This window comes from Plecotus auritus (assembly GCF_963455305.1).
Source record: "Plecotus auritus genome assembly, chromosome: 1".
Taxonomy (NCBI): Eukaryota; Metazoa; Chordata; class Mammalia; order Chiroptera; family Vespertilionidae; genus Plecotus; species Plecotus auritus.
This window is the reverse complement of record NC_137770.1, coordinates 8,715,934-8,731,990: the sequence shown is the minus strand read 5'-3', so window position 1 is coordinate 8,731,990 and position 16,057 is coordinate 8,715,934. Positions and strand designations below refer to the sequence as shown.

The 16,057-nt window shown below is 57.9% G+C and overlaps 1 protein-coding gene across 2 annotated transcripts in view; it reads left to right on the top strand.

Moving 5' to 3' along the window:
- The window catches only part of BCL11B (BCL11 transcription factor B), a 92,207-nt gene extending 77,660 nt beyond the window's left edge, over positions 1-14,547 (top strand). For both annotated transcript variants that reach the window (XM_080662515.1, XM_080662514.1), the window contains one exon: positions 11,953-14,547. In XM_080662515.1, coding sequence (XP_080518641.1) covers positions 11,953-13,991 — 2,039 coding nt within the window. In that variant the 3' untranslated portion in view covers positions 13,992-14,547. The remainder of the gene's footprint in view (positions 1-11,952) is intronic.
- The last annotated feature ends 1,510 nt before the right edge of the window (positions 14,548-16,057 follow it).

Below are 16,057 nucleotides of genomic sequence, written 5' to 3'. Positions count from 1 at the left end.
GGGTGCTGGGTTTCTGTTTCCTGTAACCTCCCGTGGCTGTCGGTACATCTCCGGATGCTCCGATTTCCTAACACCGGGCAGCTTGGCCGCGCGGCGGGCCCGGAAGCTCCGGCGCTGTCAGCGGCGCCTGGTGAGGGTGACCATCGCCCGGCTGCCGGCGGCTGGAGGAAGCTGGCACCGCGGCAGAGGCTCAGCGCCGCGAGTGCCGCAGGTTTTTTCATATGGAAATGTGAAATAATGGGGTGATTAAATAGAGCTGTATATTAAAGTACATCTGACATTAGAATTACCATAATGTGCTGTAGCCTTAGGCTGAGTACTTTATTTGCCATCTGCGTAGGCCCCAAATCCCCCGGGGAAGCGCTAAAATATTCTGAATAAACTCAGCTCGAGTTCTTATTGAGAGTAAAATACCATTTGTGGCACGTCGTATTGATTCGTCTTAATTGTGGTGCAGAAAAGAACATTCACTCGCTGATGACTTTTGTGCTTGGTGACAAGCTGGCTGGAGTTACTCGAACGCTGCAGTTGGTTAACCTGGGCGGGCCAGGCGGGCACCTTGGCTCTGCCGGGAGATGTGCCACCACGGGCACAGCTGGGGCTCGCTGCCAGCCCCTGCCCTCCTGGGGGGGGTGCCCATTGGGGGCACAGGAGATTCCTGCTATGCCCGCAGGCCCCTCCTCGCCTGGCCTCTTCTGCCCACCACGGACCCAGGGTAGCCCTTGAGGGGCCGTGGCCCTCTGTCTGTGCCCCTGGTTGGAGAGAGGTGCTATGCAATCTTAAGAAAACAAAACTGAAAAACGAAAAGGCAAAAAAATCCCACTCGCCCTGGCCAACCCAGGCGCGGCTGGCTCCTGGCTGGTGGGAGAGGGACCCGGACCGGTCCCTGCAGCCCTTTGCGGGGGGAGGCGCCCGCGACGCGTTAAAGATAAATGAGTCATCGGCTGGAAAACACTCGGCGATCCGCACAGCACTCCCCCATTCATAAGGTCCAGTTTTTACCCCGTAATTGCCTATCATTATACACAATTTAAATATTCAAACATTCTCCACAAAGCTTGGGCCAGCATGTTTTTATTACAAATTCAGAACAAGGGAATAACCTTTAACTTCGGAGACAAATGAGACAAATTTACAAGTGCATGTCTGCTATTTTCTTGTGTTTTATCAATCCCCGCGGACCGGAACACTTGGGCTGTAATGCCACTCAGAACAATATACATATATTACTACTTGTTTGTGGTGCGTCCGTAACGAGTCCCCTTTGCATTAGCGGACCTATAGCGCGGGGGCGGAGGCTCTGGGTAACGTCAATTATCTCCTCGGAGCTAAACGTACACTCCATTAACACGAGATTTACTGCCCCTGCAATACTTCTTGGGTGGAATGTGGAGATTTGTGTGGGTTTAAGGAAGGGAAGGGCGGAGGCCTGCCTGGGAAGGGAGTTATGAACGATGCGGGGTGGGGGGCGGGGGGGTGATGCGCGCAGGGGGCAGACTTCCTGTGTGCACACACACACCCTGCAGCCCTCTCCCGGCCCTCTTGCCTGCTTCTTTCTTTCTTTTTTTTTAAAAATGTATTTTATTGATATTTCACAGAGAGGAAGGGAGAGGGATAGAGAGCTAGAAACATCGATGAGAGAGAAACATCGATCAGCTGCCTCCTGCACACCTCCCACTGGGGATGTGCCCGCAACCAAGGTACATGCCCTTGACCGGAATCGAACCCGGGACCCTTCAGTCTGCAGGCCGACGCTCTATCCACTGAGCCACACCGGTTTCGGCCCTGCTTATTTCTTAATTCATTCAGTTTCCCATAAAATGATAAGGGGGGTTGGCTCTGTGCTTGCTGTCCCATTCTCTGCTAAATTCCTGCCCCTAGAGTCCTGGAATCTACCTTTCAGAAAACCCCATATTTGGGGGGTTGGGGTGAGGGGAACAGAACCCTCAAACACACTGGAAAAGGTAGGTCCTTCTCAGGGATGCCAGGCTCAAGGGACTCTGACGTTGCACCCCTTGATTCCAGGGAGGACGTATTATTTCCAGCAGATTCGAGCGCCTTATGCGAAGGGGAAAACTCTATAGAGATGACCTCCGGCAGCGGCCGCCAACCCTGCGGGCCTCACGCACCATCAGCGGTCCGCAGGCCACCGGTTGGTGACTGCTGATCTAGAGAAACAGGCCTAGTTTTTCGAGAATGTCGTACGCGTTACCACATTTAAAGCCGCTCCGTGTGTGCTGCCCCTGGCAACCCCATCGTAGTGGCAAACACTGCTGTTCTCACCTCACCCCCCCACCCAAGTACCCCGCGGTCAGCGATGTTGCTTTGTTTCAGCCTGAACTGCACACCTGGTCTGACCACAGAACTGAGCAGTTGACAGCGAGTCTGGGGAAATCGGGGTGCACGGCGCCTGCAGCTGCGGTTCCGTTGTACTTCTTGCCTGTGTCACTAAGAAGCTGGACCGCCCCGTTCCTGAAGGTGGCTTCCTGGGGGTTAGGCTGAGAGGCCGGGTGGGATCATTGAACTCCCGGGAGGGCAGTGATCCTCCTGGGTTGGGTTTGAAGATGCCTCTGTGTTTCCCGCCCTCCCCCACCCGGCCCTCCCGTTTCATTTCTCTCAGCCTGATGGGCTCGCCGTTTGGGAAGAGTGGGTCCGGTCCGAAGCGCTCTCCGCGGCGTGCACCTCCATCCTTCTGCTTCACTGAGATCTCCTGAAACCGAACAGTTGATGACTCAAGTCGTCTTGAGTGTGGGCTCGAGAATCTTCCTTTTCCCCCCGTGCTAGAATTGACGCTATGGAATTTGATCTGCTTCCAGCTGATCTTTGCATGATCCCAGAGCCTCCTCAGGCTAATCCCAAGCCCCTTTCAATTCCACCTCCAGTTCCTCCCGACTCCAGGATCCCACCTCCACGCCTCTGTTCACGCCGGTTCCCCTGCCAGGCAGGCCTTCTCTGTGCGACAGACTCATTCCCCCTGAACTCTGTTTTGGGGTCTCCTCCTGGGAGGAATCCTCTGACCCTCCCAGGCTGTTGGTCTCTCCTTCCTCTGGGTCCTGGACCACGTGGCACACCCTCACCGGCGACTGGTGGCCTGTAGCCATGTTAGCCTCTTGCCCTTGACCGCCGGCTCCCTGGGGCAGACAGACGCTCGTTTCTGGTCCCTGCGCCCAGCACAGGGCCTGGCACTTCGTGCGTTCCTGGAGTAGAGGTCGGAGGGCGGGAGGAGCACACGTGTGAATGGGGTTGAGAAGACCCTTCACCTTTGCTATGACGGTGCAGTGGTTTCTGGGATGCCAGGGGAGTGTGACCTTGACTGTGGTCCTGGGTCACTCCTGGCATTCTTAGGAGAAGTGGCAGGGCCGGAGAGCAGGGCAGGGTCTTCACAGGCACGTGTAGCCCTGGGTTTGGATGTGCGTGTGGGGGAGTGAGGACAGCCCTGCGTGGGGCACCCCGTGGACGAGCAGGGCCTGCAGCGGGTGGAACGGTGTGCGGGGAATCCTCCCAGGTGTGATCCTCTCTGCTTGCACCCCCTGTTCCCCTCACCGCCTCATCTTGCTGCAAACAGACTTGCTGTCGGTGAGCCCAGGCGCCTTCCATGTGCTCACGCCGGGCCTCCCACCCTGCCTCTCCGGCCTGGTCGGGCAGGTGCCGTTGTCCCTGTGTCCGGCTTGACCTCACGGCACACGGCTTCCTGCCTGCCTCCCGCCCAGGCGCTCTGAACTCACCCTGCAGGTTCTGCTCTGCCTTAGAACCCTGTGTGTCCACAGCTTAGCCCACCCCGCTCCCAGACCTGCCTGTGGCCTGGAGGGGCGGGTCACACCAGGCCTCTGGCAGCTAGCACCCAGAGCATGGGACTGGATGGATGAGGAGGGAGTGAGTGCCCGCAGGAGAAAGGCATGTCCCTGGAGCACGTGGGCACGCTCAGCTCTCCTCGGGTCCACTCACTTCCAGGAATGCCTTTTTGGCTGGAGGCGGATTCACGGGTGTTTTTGTGCACAGCAGGCTGGGGGGGCGGGGCGGGGGCGGGCAGCAGGGCTTTTGCTTGAGGCTTTGATGAAGGCGGAGGGCCCAATCCCCCCACCTGAGCTGACTCCAGGCATCTGAAGCACAAACTCTCCTCCGCCACACGGACACGGGGCAGGGGGGTGTGTGTGAAGGGACTCCCCACAGTGCTGAGGCTAAGCGAGGTTTCTTCACTGTGTGAGGCCGCTTCCCTCTCGGCCAAGGGACCCGTGGCGTTTCCTGCAAGCCTGCAGCTGCCATCGCTGCCCCCACTGGTGTTCACGTGCAGCGGGAATGGCTGCTTCAGGCCCCTCCTCAGCGCCCCCTGTGGCAGACTTTGCCGTGGCAGTGGAGGGGGGCAGCCAGGTGTGCGCCTGGGCTCAGACCCGCCCTGGGCTCAGACTGGGTGGTGTGACCTTGGGCCCCTCCCTTAACTGTGACGAGCCTTACTTCCACTTCCCCACAAAGTTTGGATTCAAACCCGTTCCCCAAAGTCGCTGTGTGTGTCCACCTGAGATGCCCACACTGGCACGTGCAGGTTGGATGTGAGTTGAACACACCAAAGTCAAAATTGACCATGGGTACGGTGATGCGTATCCGGCAGTATTCCCAGAATGGGCTAAGCCTGGCCTGGGCCTACCGAGATGTTTCGGGGGAGGGAAGGAAAGGCAGGTGTCCAGGCGTTGGAGTGGCAGGCGCACGGACGTGTGAAGGAGCACCGCCCCGAGGACAGGGCCGCGAGGGGGAGTGGCCGGGCAGGGATGGGCAGCGAGTCTGGCTGGGTCCCGAAGGCGGAGTGCCCAGGCTTTCTCCAGGGGAGCAGGTGCCATTTGCTCTGTGATTTGGGCCGATCGCTGGCCTGCTCGCCAGCTCTGCCCAGGGCAGCTGCAAGGTGGGCCCTGGCGGTGGCCTGGTGTTTGGTCTGTCTGGTGTCACCCGGGATCCCAGCATGCTCAGGTGGTGGGCATGCAGCCGGTGAAGAGCATGGGTGTGCCACGTGGGGCCCGTGCCTGGCGTGCCTGGGAAGTGGGGCCGTTCGTTGAGGGCTGAGCTGGAGCTGGCCTCGCCGGGAAGGCAGACTGGAGCCGGGCCGGTTCACCCAGACCTGGGCAGGTGACCTTACCCCGATGGCGATGACTTCGGTGACACAGACCTCGGGGGAGTGGACAGACACACCCCTCACACAGGCCACCGAGTTCTGAAGGATGTGCTGGTGGCCCGCGTCGTGGCAGTGGACAAGACCTGATCGATCCCTGTCTGCAGGGAGCTGGAATCCGGCCCAGACAGTACATTTTAATAAATAACCCAAGACCGATCTTGTGGCCTTGAGCAACTTACTTATGGTCTCTGAGTGTCCTTTATTGCTGCTGTAAATGGTCACAGTGTGTCGAGTGATCCTGAGGACAGAGTGGGGTGATGCAGGTCAGAGGAGGCCCAGGGCAGGTCTGGACCCTCCGAATCCTGCCAAGCCCTGGCATTCTTCCTCCCAGCGATTGGTAATGTCTGTCACAGGCACGGGGGGAAGGGGTGTGGACTCTGTCAGCTGAGGCTGGCTCAGCGCTTCATCACCAGGGACAGTGTGTATTCGCGTGATGGTGCTGCCCCCAGTGTCCCCAGCACCAGCACCCACCAACAAAGGGCAGCGATTACTTGTCCGTGACATCATCAGCAAGATTTCACCGTGTTATTGACATTCTAGCCAAATGCATCACGTCTCCACGTTTTCGTTAGCACCGGGGCCGGAAGCAGAGGTCCAACGCCAAGGCGCACGCAGCTGTGTCGTACGCCACCCGGCCCCTGGGCTCGGGGGACCCCGGGTCCACCCACTGCTTCTCTGGACCAGGCTACCAGGCGTTACAGCAGAACGCTCAGCAGTACAGCCGGCTGCGTAGCCTCCGGCACACCGTTTTCTCCTCCCGCCCTCATTTTGCTCATCTGGGAAATGGCGCTGATGACAGTTCTGACCTCAGGGTTGTCGGGAGCCTCGTGTGAGGTTGATTGCTCTTAGCCGGGGCGGCTTGTGGTGAGGATGTAATAATGGCTTATTGTTCCTGCCGTGACGAGGCGTCCCCCGTGTCACCTCCCTCTGTCAGGCCGCCTTGCATGGAACGCATTCAGAACAAGCAGTGATGGTCAGAGATGCCCTAGACGTTTGAGTTCAGAAATAACACAAATATGAAACTTACAAAGATTCCCGCCCCCCCCCCCCAAGGTCGCTGGTGGACACTTCCTTTCTGGGGGCCTGAGAGGGGAGATTGTTTTTAAACTTTCTAGGAAGAGGTCTCCCCACCGAAGGGGGAGTATGATGCCAATGGTTACCACTTGGAACTGTGGGGACAGCGATGTTTGCTGTCCTAGATTCCCAGGAGGATTGGGGGGGGGGGGCGGGTCAGAGACCCTGGCCCTTTCTGTGGGCACTGGGCACCCTGGAGTCCAGCGAGGGGGAGGGGCCTGCCGCAGGGGCCCTGGGTTCCAGCTTCCTGCTCCTGACCTGGCTGCCTGGCATCTCACGCCCCCCCCCCCCCCCCACCAGGTGCTGCGTGGCATGGTGTGCCCTTCAGGCTCATTCGCTCTGTGAGAGGTCTCCCTCCCCTCCAGGGGCCGGGCCTGTGGGGGAACTGGATTGGGTCCCATCAAAGCACCGTCGATGCCCTTCACTGGGAGGACACACGGAACCTCTCTCCACTGTTTCCACTGGGAAACAGGCCCTGACAAGTGTGAAGGGAGTGACCGGTGCCTGGGTGGGGCTGTGTGCCGAGCAGCGGCAGGAGCCCGGGGCCGGAAGCCTGGCCCTGCCGGCTGCGGGCCTCTGCCGTCCTGAGCTTCATCACGCGCCAGCAGGAAGGCAGCCCTGCTGGCCTGGCCGCCCCCGACACCGGGTGAGCAGCGGGGAGCGGCCAGTGCGCGTGCCAGACCCGCTGTAAAACGCTGTGCGCGCCGCAGAGGGCCCGGCCCCGCTGCTGCCGTCCCCGTGGCAGGTTCTCATCTTGGCCTCCAGCGTTTGGAGGACCCGGCAGCGTATGTCCCAGGCCCTGCAGGCAGGCTGCCCTTCCATCGGGTGGCTCGGCCTCGGCGGGAGACGGGAGACTCAGCTCCCAGCGATGGCCTCTTCCCCGAATGACTCCAGTAAAGGTGTGTGTTTTAGGGACGGCCCCGATACCTTTATTGGTACTATCAGAGTCACTGGCATACTGACGAGGGAATTATTTAAATGCTCATTAAGAAAACACACACCTTAATAGCCCTGGCCCAGTGGTCGGCAAACCGCGGCTCGCGAGCCACGTGCGGCTCTTTGGCCCCTTGAGTGTGGCTCTTCCACAAAATACCATGGCTTGGGCGAGTCTATTTTGAAGAAGTGGCGTTAGAAGAAGTTTAAGTTTAAAAAATGTGGCTCTCCAAAGAGATTTCAATCGTTGTACTGTTGATATTTGGCTCTGTGGACGAATGAGTTTGCCGACCACTGCCCTAGCCGGTTTGGCTCAGTGGATAGAGCGTTGGCCTGTGGACTGAAGGGTCCCCGGTTTGATTCTGGTCAAGGGCACATACCCGAGTTGCAGGCTCCATCCCCAGTGTGGGGCGTGCAGGAGGCAGCCGATCAGTGATTCTCTCTCATTGTTAATGTTTCTATTTCTCTTTCCCTCTCCCGTCCTCGCTGGAAATCAATTTATATAAAACTTTAATAGCAGAGGGAGAGTAGCGTTTCTTTGCAGGAGTCCAGTTGGGTGTCTGTTCCCAAGCCTCACAATAAAAAAAATGCTGTTTCCTCAACGTTTGCAAGTTTCGGCTTCCCTGGAACCTCCATGCATTAGGTGGGTGGCATTGGAATCCCTCCCGCGTTTTATTCTTGTCAGAGCTACACCGAGAGGCATCCCAGGAGCACCCAGTGCTGGGTCCGAGATGGACAATAACAGACAAGCCCTGGCCAGTGTGTTCAGTGGTTAGAGCACTGGCCCGCGCACCGAAGGGAGGCAGCCAGTTGATGTGTGTCTCTCACATCAATGTTTCTCTCTCTCAACCCCTTCCCCTTCCTCCCACCCTTACATTCTCTCTGAAAAACAATGGGAAAAGATACCCTCAGGTGAGGATTAACAAAACAAACAAAAAACCAACAACACACGAATCACGCAAAGCCCCAAACCCGAACATCTGCATGGCAGCGGGGACGTCTATAGGGTGTGTCCACGTACTGGGTCGTGCTTGGCGCCCCCCCCCCCCCCAGGTGTGTTGTTCCCATTCTACTGATGAGGAAATCAAGGCTCAGAGCGCTTAAGGACCTGGTTGACTTCCCTGTGCTGGGAAGGTGGAGGCAGAGGTGTGAACCCGCACTGCTAGCTCATCGCCAACAGTTCACGGAGGGTTTTGAACTTGAGAAAAACGGGGGGGGGGGGGGGCTCCCTTTAGAGCCCGCAGAGCGAAGAAGATCCAGCGTGGGCCTTCACAACGTGGGAGGAAGGAGGAGGGAGGGAAGCAAGGAAAGAGGCGGGCCCTGGGCTCTGGCCGCCAAGCCTGATGTTGCGCTCCCAATGCCGCTGATGTGTCCAGGTCTGCGTCAGTCACTTCAAAACAGTCCAGGCATTGACCCGGCGGCTTGGAACCTCAGTGGCCCCGTGGGAAGTGGATCCTGTCTGGGCCACTGGTGGGGTCCTCACCTGCGGAGGCTCCAGTTCACCTCCAGGCAGGTGGCACCTGAGCTCCAGGACGGGGTGCCGGCGAGGAAACCTCTGGTCCCCGAAGGGGAAGGGGCGGCCCTCTCCCCCAGGGTCTGCTGCTGTGTTTGCGAAGGAGCCGTCCATGACTGTGCGTGCCGCAAGGTTCCGGATAGAAAGATGCTCCGCGTGGCTCTCGAAGACTTTCTGACATGGTTCAGTTCTTAAGTGTGCGCCGCCCCAGTGCTCAAGGCGATTCTAGGCAGGAGATCTCCCATGAGGTGGGAATGTAGAAAGGAACGTTTTCTTAAAAAAAGAAGGGGGGAGAGTTCTCAGGGGGGGCCTGTGAGGGCCGGAGGGTTTTAAAGGCGGAAGCTGTCGGGTCCTGGGAAGGCCAGCGCCCGAGGGAGTGTTGCCAGGGGAGGGGGGAGGTCCAGGAAGCTAAGCCGTTTCTGGGTGCAGGCAAAGAAAGAGCTCACCCCAGCGTGACGAGGGGCCCAGAAGTCCGCTTTGAGGGATACACCTGATGGTGAGTGACGGCAGGTAACTTCCTCCACAGGCCGCGCCCAGGGAGAGATTTACAAGCGCCTTCCCCTCTGTTTTCAAACGAGAAGTGGAAGCAACCGTCTGAGCTGTTTGGGACGTGTAGCCACACGTTTCCCAGCAGCTGCCATTTTGAGTTTATTTTGAAAAGATGTTTTAATCGGCCATTTCGGCTGCAGAACCTGCCTCGGAGTTCTGACTTCTCTTTGGCTAGCTATAGAACTTTCTAGAACATGCGTGACCATCAGAGCAGGAAACAGGAGTGCCCTGGAGATACCCACGGAAATGAAGATGAGGGAAAGGGAGAGTGGGGGAAGGGAGGGGTCCGCTGGTGCTGTGACTCGATGAATGGCCGAAGCCCAGGTGAAGGCCCCTTTAAGTTGAAGCCCTATGACCTGGGGTGGGGTGTGGCCCTTCATCTGTGTTATTAGCCCCTGTGTCAGAAAGGGACTTTTATGGACCTGCTTCTTATTACTTATTTATCCTGCTCCAGAAGAGGGTTTGAGGGAGACTATAAATATGGGCTCTGGCCCGCCCTCCCGCGAGTCTGCAGGAGGTAGCGAGTTCTGTCTCCCACGGACAGTAACTAATAAGTGAGGATGGGAGATGGTGCCTCTGAGGAAGTGACACTTTCTGTCTAGCTGAGTGGCATGCAGAAAGGGGGTGCTGTGAGGCCTTGCACCCCCACATGCTTCCTGGGGCCTTGGGAAGGTCCCCCACCACTTTCCAGGTGGGCACGATTCTCCTGGGGCCCCAGAGTGAGGAACTGAAGCACCCAGACGCCCTGGAGAAAGAAAAGGGTCTCGCTCAGTTCTCCTTGCGCTGTTCAGACACGACGTGAAGCTGAACTTCAGTTTCTCTTTCCTTTCCGTCCTCCCTCCCCAGCGGTCTCCTCACCACCACACACGCAGACACGACAGAGGAGACGAGAGTGAAATGATCCCCTAGGACAGCAAACCCGCAAAGCTGGCCTCGCTTGCCGGGGGTGGGGTTCTGGCCCCGTCGGCTCTGTGGCCTGGCAGAATCGACCCCCTGCGCCCCGGTCGGCCTGCTTTTCTGTGACATCACTGCATGGCGCGGGAGGCCCTGGCCCCTCGGGAGTCATCAAGCCTAACCTATCGGCGTGGAATTCACGGCATGGGGTCCGAGTCCCTTGGTTCTGACTGCTGAGGCTGCAGCCCCCCAGAAATATAACTCATGTGTGGAAAACAGAAGCTGAATCTCTGTACAGGATTTCAGAAGTCCTTCAATGGACCAGGGCAAGCGGTGGGGGGTGGAGGGGGGAAGCTGGCTTCTTCCCTGGGCACCCCACTGTTCCTCCCATCAACTAACTAACATGGGTTATAGTCACCAGAATGGTTCCCATGTTTCATCAGCGGGAGGGTCTCCCAGGTACAGGGGAGGTGGGGAAAACAAAAGGGGTTCTTCCGGGTCACGGCTGTGATGTCCTGTTCCCCGTTCCTCCCGGCCAGCAAGCAGATCTGGTGGCGGAAGGCAGGGCCTGCCCGCGCCGACCCGTGTGTGTGAAGCAGTAGGACAGGCGGCAGCCTCCCCTGCAGGTTGAGGGGGGCAGCCACTGGGCGGGCTCCAGACCAAACGTTCAGCTCCATGACTGCCCCCGTGACGGACAAGACTCCCCACTCTGGCTCGGTGCCATCCGTGTCTGTGACAGTTTGTGCCCAATGCTCCCCTTCTCCCCCTAGAGCCAGTTCGTAGCAAACCCATGCTTGCCACCATTGATCCCGACGGCTGTGGTGGGCCTGGCATTCTTCCATTCGGTTAACATTCTGGCAAAGGACTTCATGTAGGCTAAGGCCCCCTCCCCCTCCCCCTCCCGGGGGGTCTGTGGAGGCCGACCCCACGCAGTGGTTATGGTTAGAGTGTGTGTGAGGCCATGGAAGGGCAGCTGTTACACAGTAGCGATCTTCATAACATGCTAATTCCTTCTGCGCCTGCATGTCCACGTTGAAGTTTGATAGCGCGTTCTGCACGGATGCTGATAGTATAAAACCTAGAATTTCCTGGAGTTAAAAATCCCAAACGATGCAGCCATTTCTCTAAAAAAAAAAGTCTTTTCAAGGTGATTCCGTCTGACTTGCCTTCTTAGAACTTCCTTGGAGCAAATATTGCCTAATCAGTGGTTCTCAAAGGGGGGCGGGGGAGTTCAGTTTCGCCCCCCAGGGGACCGTTGGCAACGCCTGGAGAAATTTTTTATCTTAGTGACTGGGGGTGGGGGTGGGCAGCAGGGTGTAGAGGCCAGGGATGCTGCTGAACATCCCACAGTGCACAGGGCAGCCCCCATGACAAAGAATTATTGGGGTCTCAATGGCAGTCATGCCTTGGTTGACATCCCCCCACCCCCCTCTCCGGAGAGTTGCCGGTGTGGGCAGGGCACCTTTATGCAGTCCAACCTTGACATCATCCCCATTGTTGGAGTCAGGCATTCTCACAAACATCTCATCTGGCTTCTGAGCGGATGCGAATAAGGATACCTTCCCTTTAGGGGCGCAAACTGAGGCCAGTGGAATTGGATTAGCTGAGGTCCTGTGGCCGGTCTGGGCTTGCCAGGCTGCCTGCCCACACAGCGGGCTTCTTCAGCCCCCAGCCAGCTGGGCACACACAGGGCCTGGCCCAAGGATCGCCACCCTGCGGGCCTGGGCCTTCCACAAAGCGCCTCCGGGTCAGTGGCCCCCCCTGTAGGCACGCCCCGGGCCGCCTCTCACGCTCTCTTCTCTGCCTTTCTGTCCGTGTGTCTCCCCAGGTAAAGATGAGCCTTCCAGCTACATTTGCACAACATGCAAGCAGCCCTTCACCAGCGCGTGGTTCCTGCTGCAGCACGCGCAGAACACGCACGGCTTCCGCATCTACCTGGAGCCCGGGCCCGCCAGCAGCTCCCTCACGCCGCGGCTCACCATCCCGCCGCCGCTAGGGCCCGAGGCCGTGGCCCAGTCCCCGCTCATGAATTTCCTGGGCGACAGCAACCCCTTCAACCTGCTGCGCATGACGGGCCCCATCCTGCGGGACCACCCGGGCTTCGGCGAGGGCCGCCTGCCCGGCACGCCGCCGCTCTTCAGTCCGCCGCCACGCCACCACCTGGACCCGCACCGCCTCAGTGCCGAGGAGATGGGGCTCGTCGCCCAGCACCCCAGTGCCTTTGACCGAGTCATGCGCCTGAACCCCATGGCCATCGACTCGCCCGCCATGGACTTCTCGCGGCGGCTCCGCGAGCTGGCGGGCAACAGCTCCACGCCGCCGCCCGTGTCGCCAGGCCGCGGGAACCCTATGCACCGGCTCCTGAACCCCTTCCAGCCCAGCCCCAAGTCCCCGTTCCTGAGCACCCCGCCGCTGCCGCCCATGCCCCCCGGCGGCACGCCGCCGCCGCAGCCGCCCACCAAGAGCAAGTCGTGCGAGTTCTGCGGCAAGACCTTCAAGTTCCAGAGCAATCTCATCGTGCACCGGCGCAGCCACACGGGCGAGAAGCCCTACAAGTGCCAGCTGTGCGACCACGCGTGCTCGCAGGCGAGCAAGCTCAAGCGCCACATGAAGACGCACATGCACAAGGCGGGCTCGCTCACCGGCCGCTCCGACGACGGCCTCTCGGCCGCCAGCTCCCCGGAGCCCGGCACCAGCGAGCTGGCAGGCGAGGGCCTCAAGGCCGGGGGCGACTTCCGCCACCACGAGAGCGACCCGTCGCTGGGCCACGAGCCCGAGGAGGAGGAAGAGGAGGAGGAGGAAGAGGAGGAGGAGCTGCTGTTGGAGAACGAGAGCAGGCCCGAGTCGAGCTTCAGCATGGACTCGGAGCTGAGCCGCAACCGGGAGAACGGCGGCGGCGTGGCCGGGGTGCCGGGCGCGGGCGGCATGGGCGGCGCGGCCAAGGCGCTGGCCGACGAGAAGGCACTGGTGCTGGGCAAGGTCATGGAGAACGTGGGCCTGGGCGCGCTGCCGCAGTACAGCGACCTGCTGGCCGACAAGCAGAAGCGCGGCGCCTTCCTGAAGCGTGCAGCGGGCGACACGGGTGACGAAGACGACGCGGGCGGCTGCGGTGACGCGGGCCCGGGGGGCGCCGTCAACGGGCGCGGTGGTGGCTTTGTGCCTGGCGCCGAGCCCTTCCCCGGCCTCTTCCCGCGCAAGCCAGCGCCGCTGCCCAGCCCGGGGCTCAACAGCGCGGCCAAGCGCATCAAGGTGGAGAAGGACCTGGAGCTGCCGCCCGCCGCGCTCATCCCGTCGGAGAACGTGTACTCGCAGTGGCTGGTGGGCTACGCGGCGTCGCGGCACTTCATGAAGGACCCCTTCCTGGGTTTCACGGACGCGCGCCAGTCGCCCTTCGCCACGTCCTCCGAGCACTCGTCCGAGAACGGCAGCCTGCGCTTCTCCACGCCGCCGGGGGACCTGCTGGACGGCGGCCTGTCGGGTCGCAGTGGCACGGCCAGCGGCGGCAGCACGCCGCACCTGGGCGGCCCCGGGCCCGGGCGGCCGAGCTCCAAGGAGGGCCGCCGCAGCGACACGTGCGAGTACTGCGGCAAGGTGTTCAAGAACTGCAGCAACCTGACGGTGCACCGGCGGAGCCACACCGGCGAGCGGCCTTACAAGTGCGAGCTGTGCAACTACGCGTGCGCGCAGAGCAGCAAGCTCACGCGCCACATGAAGACGCACGGGCAGATCGGCAAGGAGGTGTACCGCTGCGACATCTGCCAGATGCCCTTCAGCGTCTACAGCACCCTGGAGAAACACATGAAAAAGTGGCATGGCGAGCACTTGCTGACTAACGACGTCAAAATCGAGCAAGCCGAGAGGAGCTAAGCGCGCATGCGCGCGCGGGCCGGGCCCCCGCACCTGTACAGTGGAACCGTTGCCAAGCGACAGAATGCTGACCTGACACTTGCCTCCGTGTCACCGCCACTGAGCACCCCGCGTGTCCCTGGGGCCCCGGGGAGGCGGCTCTCCAACCTAACCTGTGTCTGCGAAGTCCTAGGAAACCCGAGGGTTGTTAAGGCAGTCAAAATTGTGGAGCCTTTTAACTGTGCAATAATTTCTGTATTTATTGGGTTTTGTAATTTTTTTTGGCATGTGCAGGTACTTTTTATTATTATTCTTTCTGTTTAAATTCCTTTTGAAAGATTTTGTTGGGTATCCATCCCTTCTTCATTTTTTTTTAAAAAAACACCCAGTAGAAGCCTGAGCAATGACTCGCAAGCAATGTAGAGGGGAAGCATAGCTTTTAAATTATAATTTGGGAGGGAGGGCGCTGCTTTTTTGAAATTTAAGCTAAGCATGTGTAATTTCTTGTGAAGAAGCCAACACTTAAATGACTTTTAAAGTTGTTTACTTTTTTACTCCCCCCCCCCTTTTTTTTGGTCCTGAAATAAAAAGTGGCATGCATTTTTTTTTTGTTTTTGTTTTTGGGGGGTGCGGGGGTAGGGTGGGGCGTGGATGTACAGCGGATAACAATCTTAAAGTTGTAGCACTTTGTTTCCGAGTTGGAGTGGTGATGATGTCCTGAGAAACAGGGGCCTTTTCTGTGTTGATTTCAGCCTTTCCATTAATAACAGGGGTGAACTTGGCGTGGTGGGGGAGAGGCCCCCCAAACGCTGCACACTGCCAGAGAAACAGGCGTTTTTGAGGGCTACCCCGGGGAATGGCCCCCGAGGATTCTAAAATTGTGCATTACCAGCAGACACTACCCCCTCCTTGAAATGGAGGTGTACCCTGGGATGCTGTCTTAGCCATTTGCCATAGAACAGGCTAACATGGGCTGAGGGTACCTTTTTGGGGTCGATGGTGGTGGCCTGCAGTGACACAGAAAGGAAGAAACCAGCCGAGTTCTTCTAGGCTTCTTCTGGTTTGCCAGCGTCTCTCTCTCTCTCTCTCTCTCTCTCTTGTTATCACCCCACCACGAAAATCCCAAGTCCTCCGTTGCTGCCCTTGACAGTGATGATGGATCATTTCTCAAGCAGACAAGTGCCCTGATGGTGACGAGAGGGACGTTAGCGTTCTCATTTCATGCACACGTGACATTCTAAGGACCGGGGTGGGGGTGGGTGGGATCTTGCGAATTTCTGTTCCCTTTACTGGGAAAGCAGGGGAAGAGGTCCGTCCGAAGGTGCCCAGCACTGCTTCCCTTTTTATCATTCCCGTTCGGTTGGAAGGTAACTAAACCCATGAGATTAGATGTTTGAATTCTGTTGACCCGCACTTTAAAGCTTTTGTTTGCATTTAAATTAAATGGCTTCTAAACAAGAAATTGCAGCATATTCTTCTCTTTGGCCCAGAGGTGGGTTAAGTAAGGGACGACTGAGATTGAGTGTCAGTGTTGCTAAGCGTGGCATTCACAATACTGGCACTATAAAGAACGAGATAAAATAATACCTTATTGGACAGTTTCTCTACTGCCGTTCGATTTGATGTGAGTGCCTTGAAAACTGATCTTCCTATTTCAGTCTCTTGAGACAAATGCAAAACTTTTTTTTTTGAAACGAAAAGACTTTTTAAAAAACGTAAAACAAGAAAAGTACATTCTTTAGACACAAACAAAGCCACATTTTACTTTAAATACAATTTTTAAAAAGTCCTGGTTGAAGATAGAGGACATGAAAATGCCATCAGACCCAATCAAACGAAGAAATAAACCCAGCACAACCTTGGACATACAATTGTTAGCTGACCGGTCCTCAGCCCCTTTTGGTTTGTGGGACAACGCTGCTTAGATGTGGAGTGGAGGTGATTTACTGCTGAATTAAAACTCAAGTGACAAGTTGATATCGTTGAAAGAAAAACAAACAACAACAAAAAAACAATTCAGGAACAATGGCTAATTTTTTTTCTAAAGGTAAATTTAGTGCACTCTGTCTTAAAAATACGTTTACAGT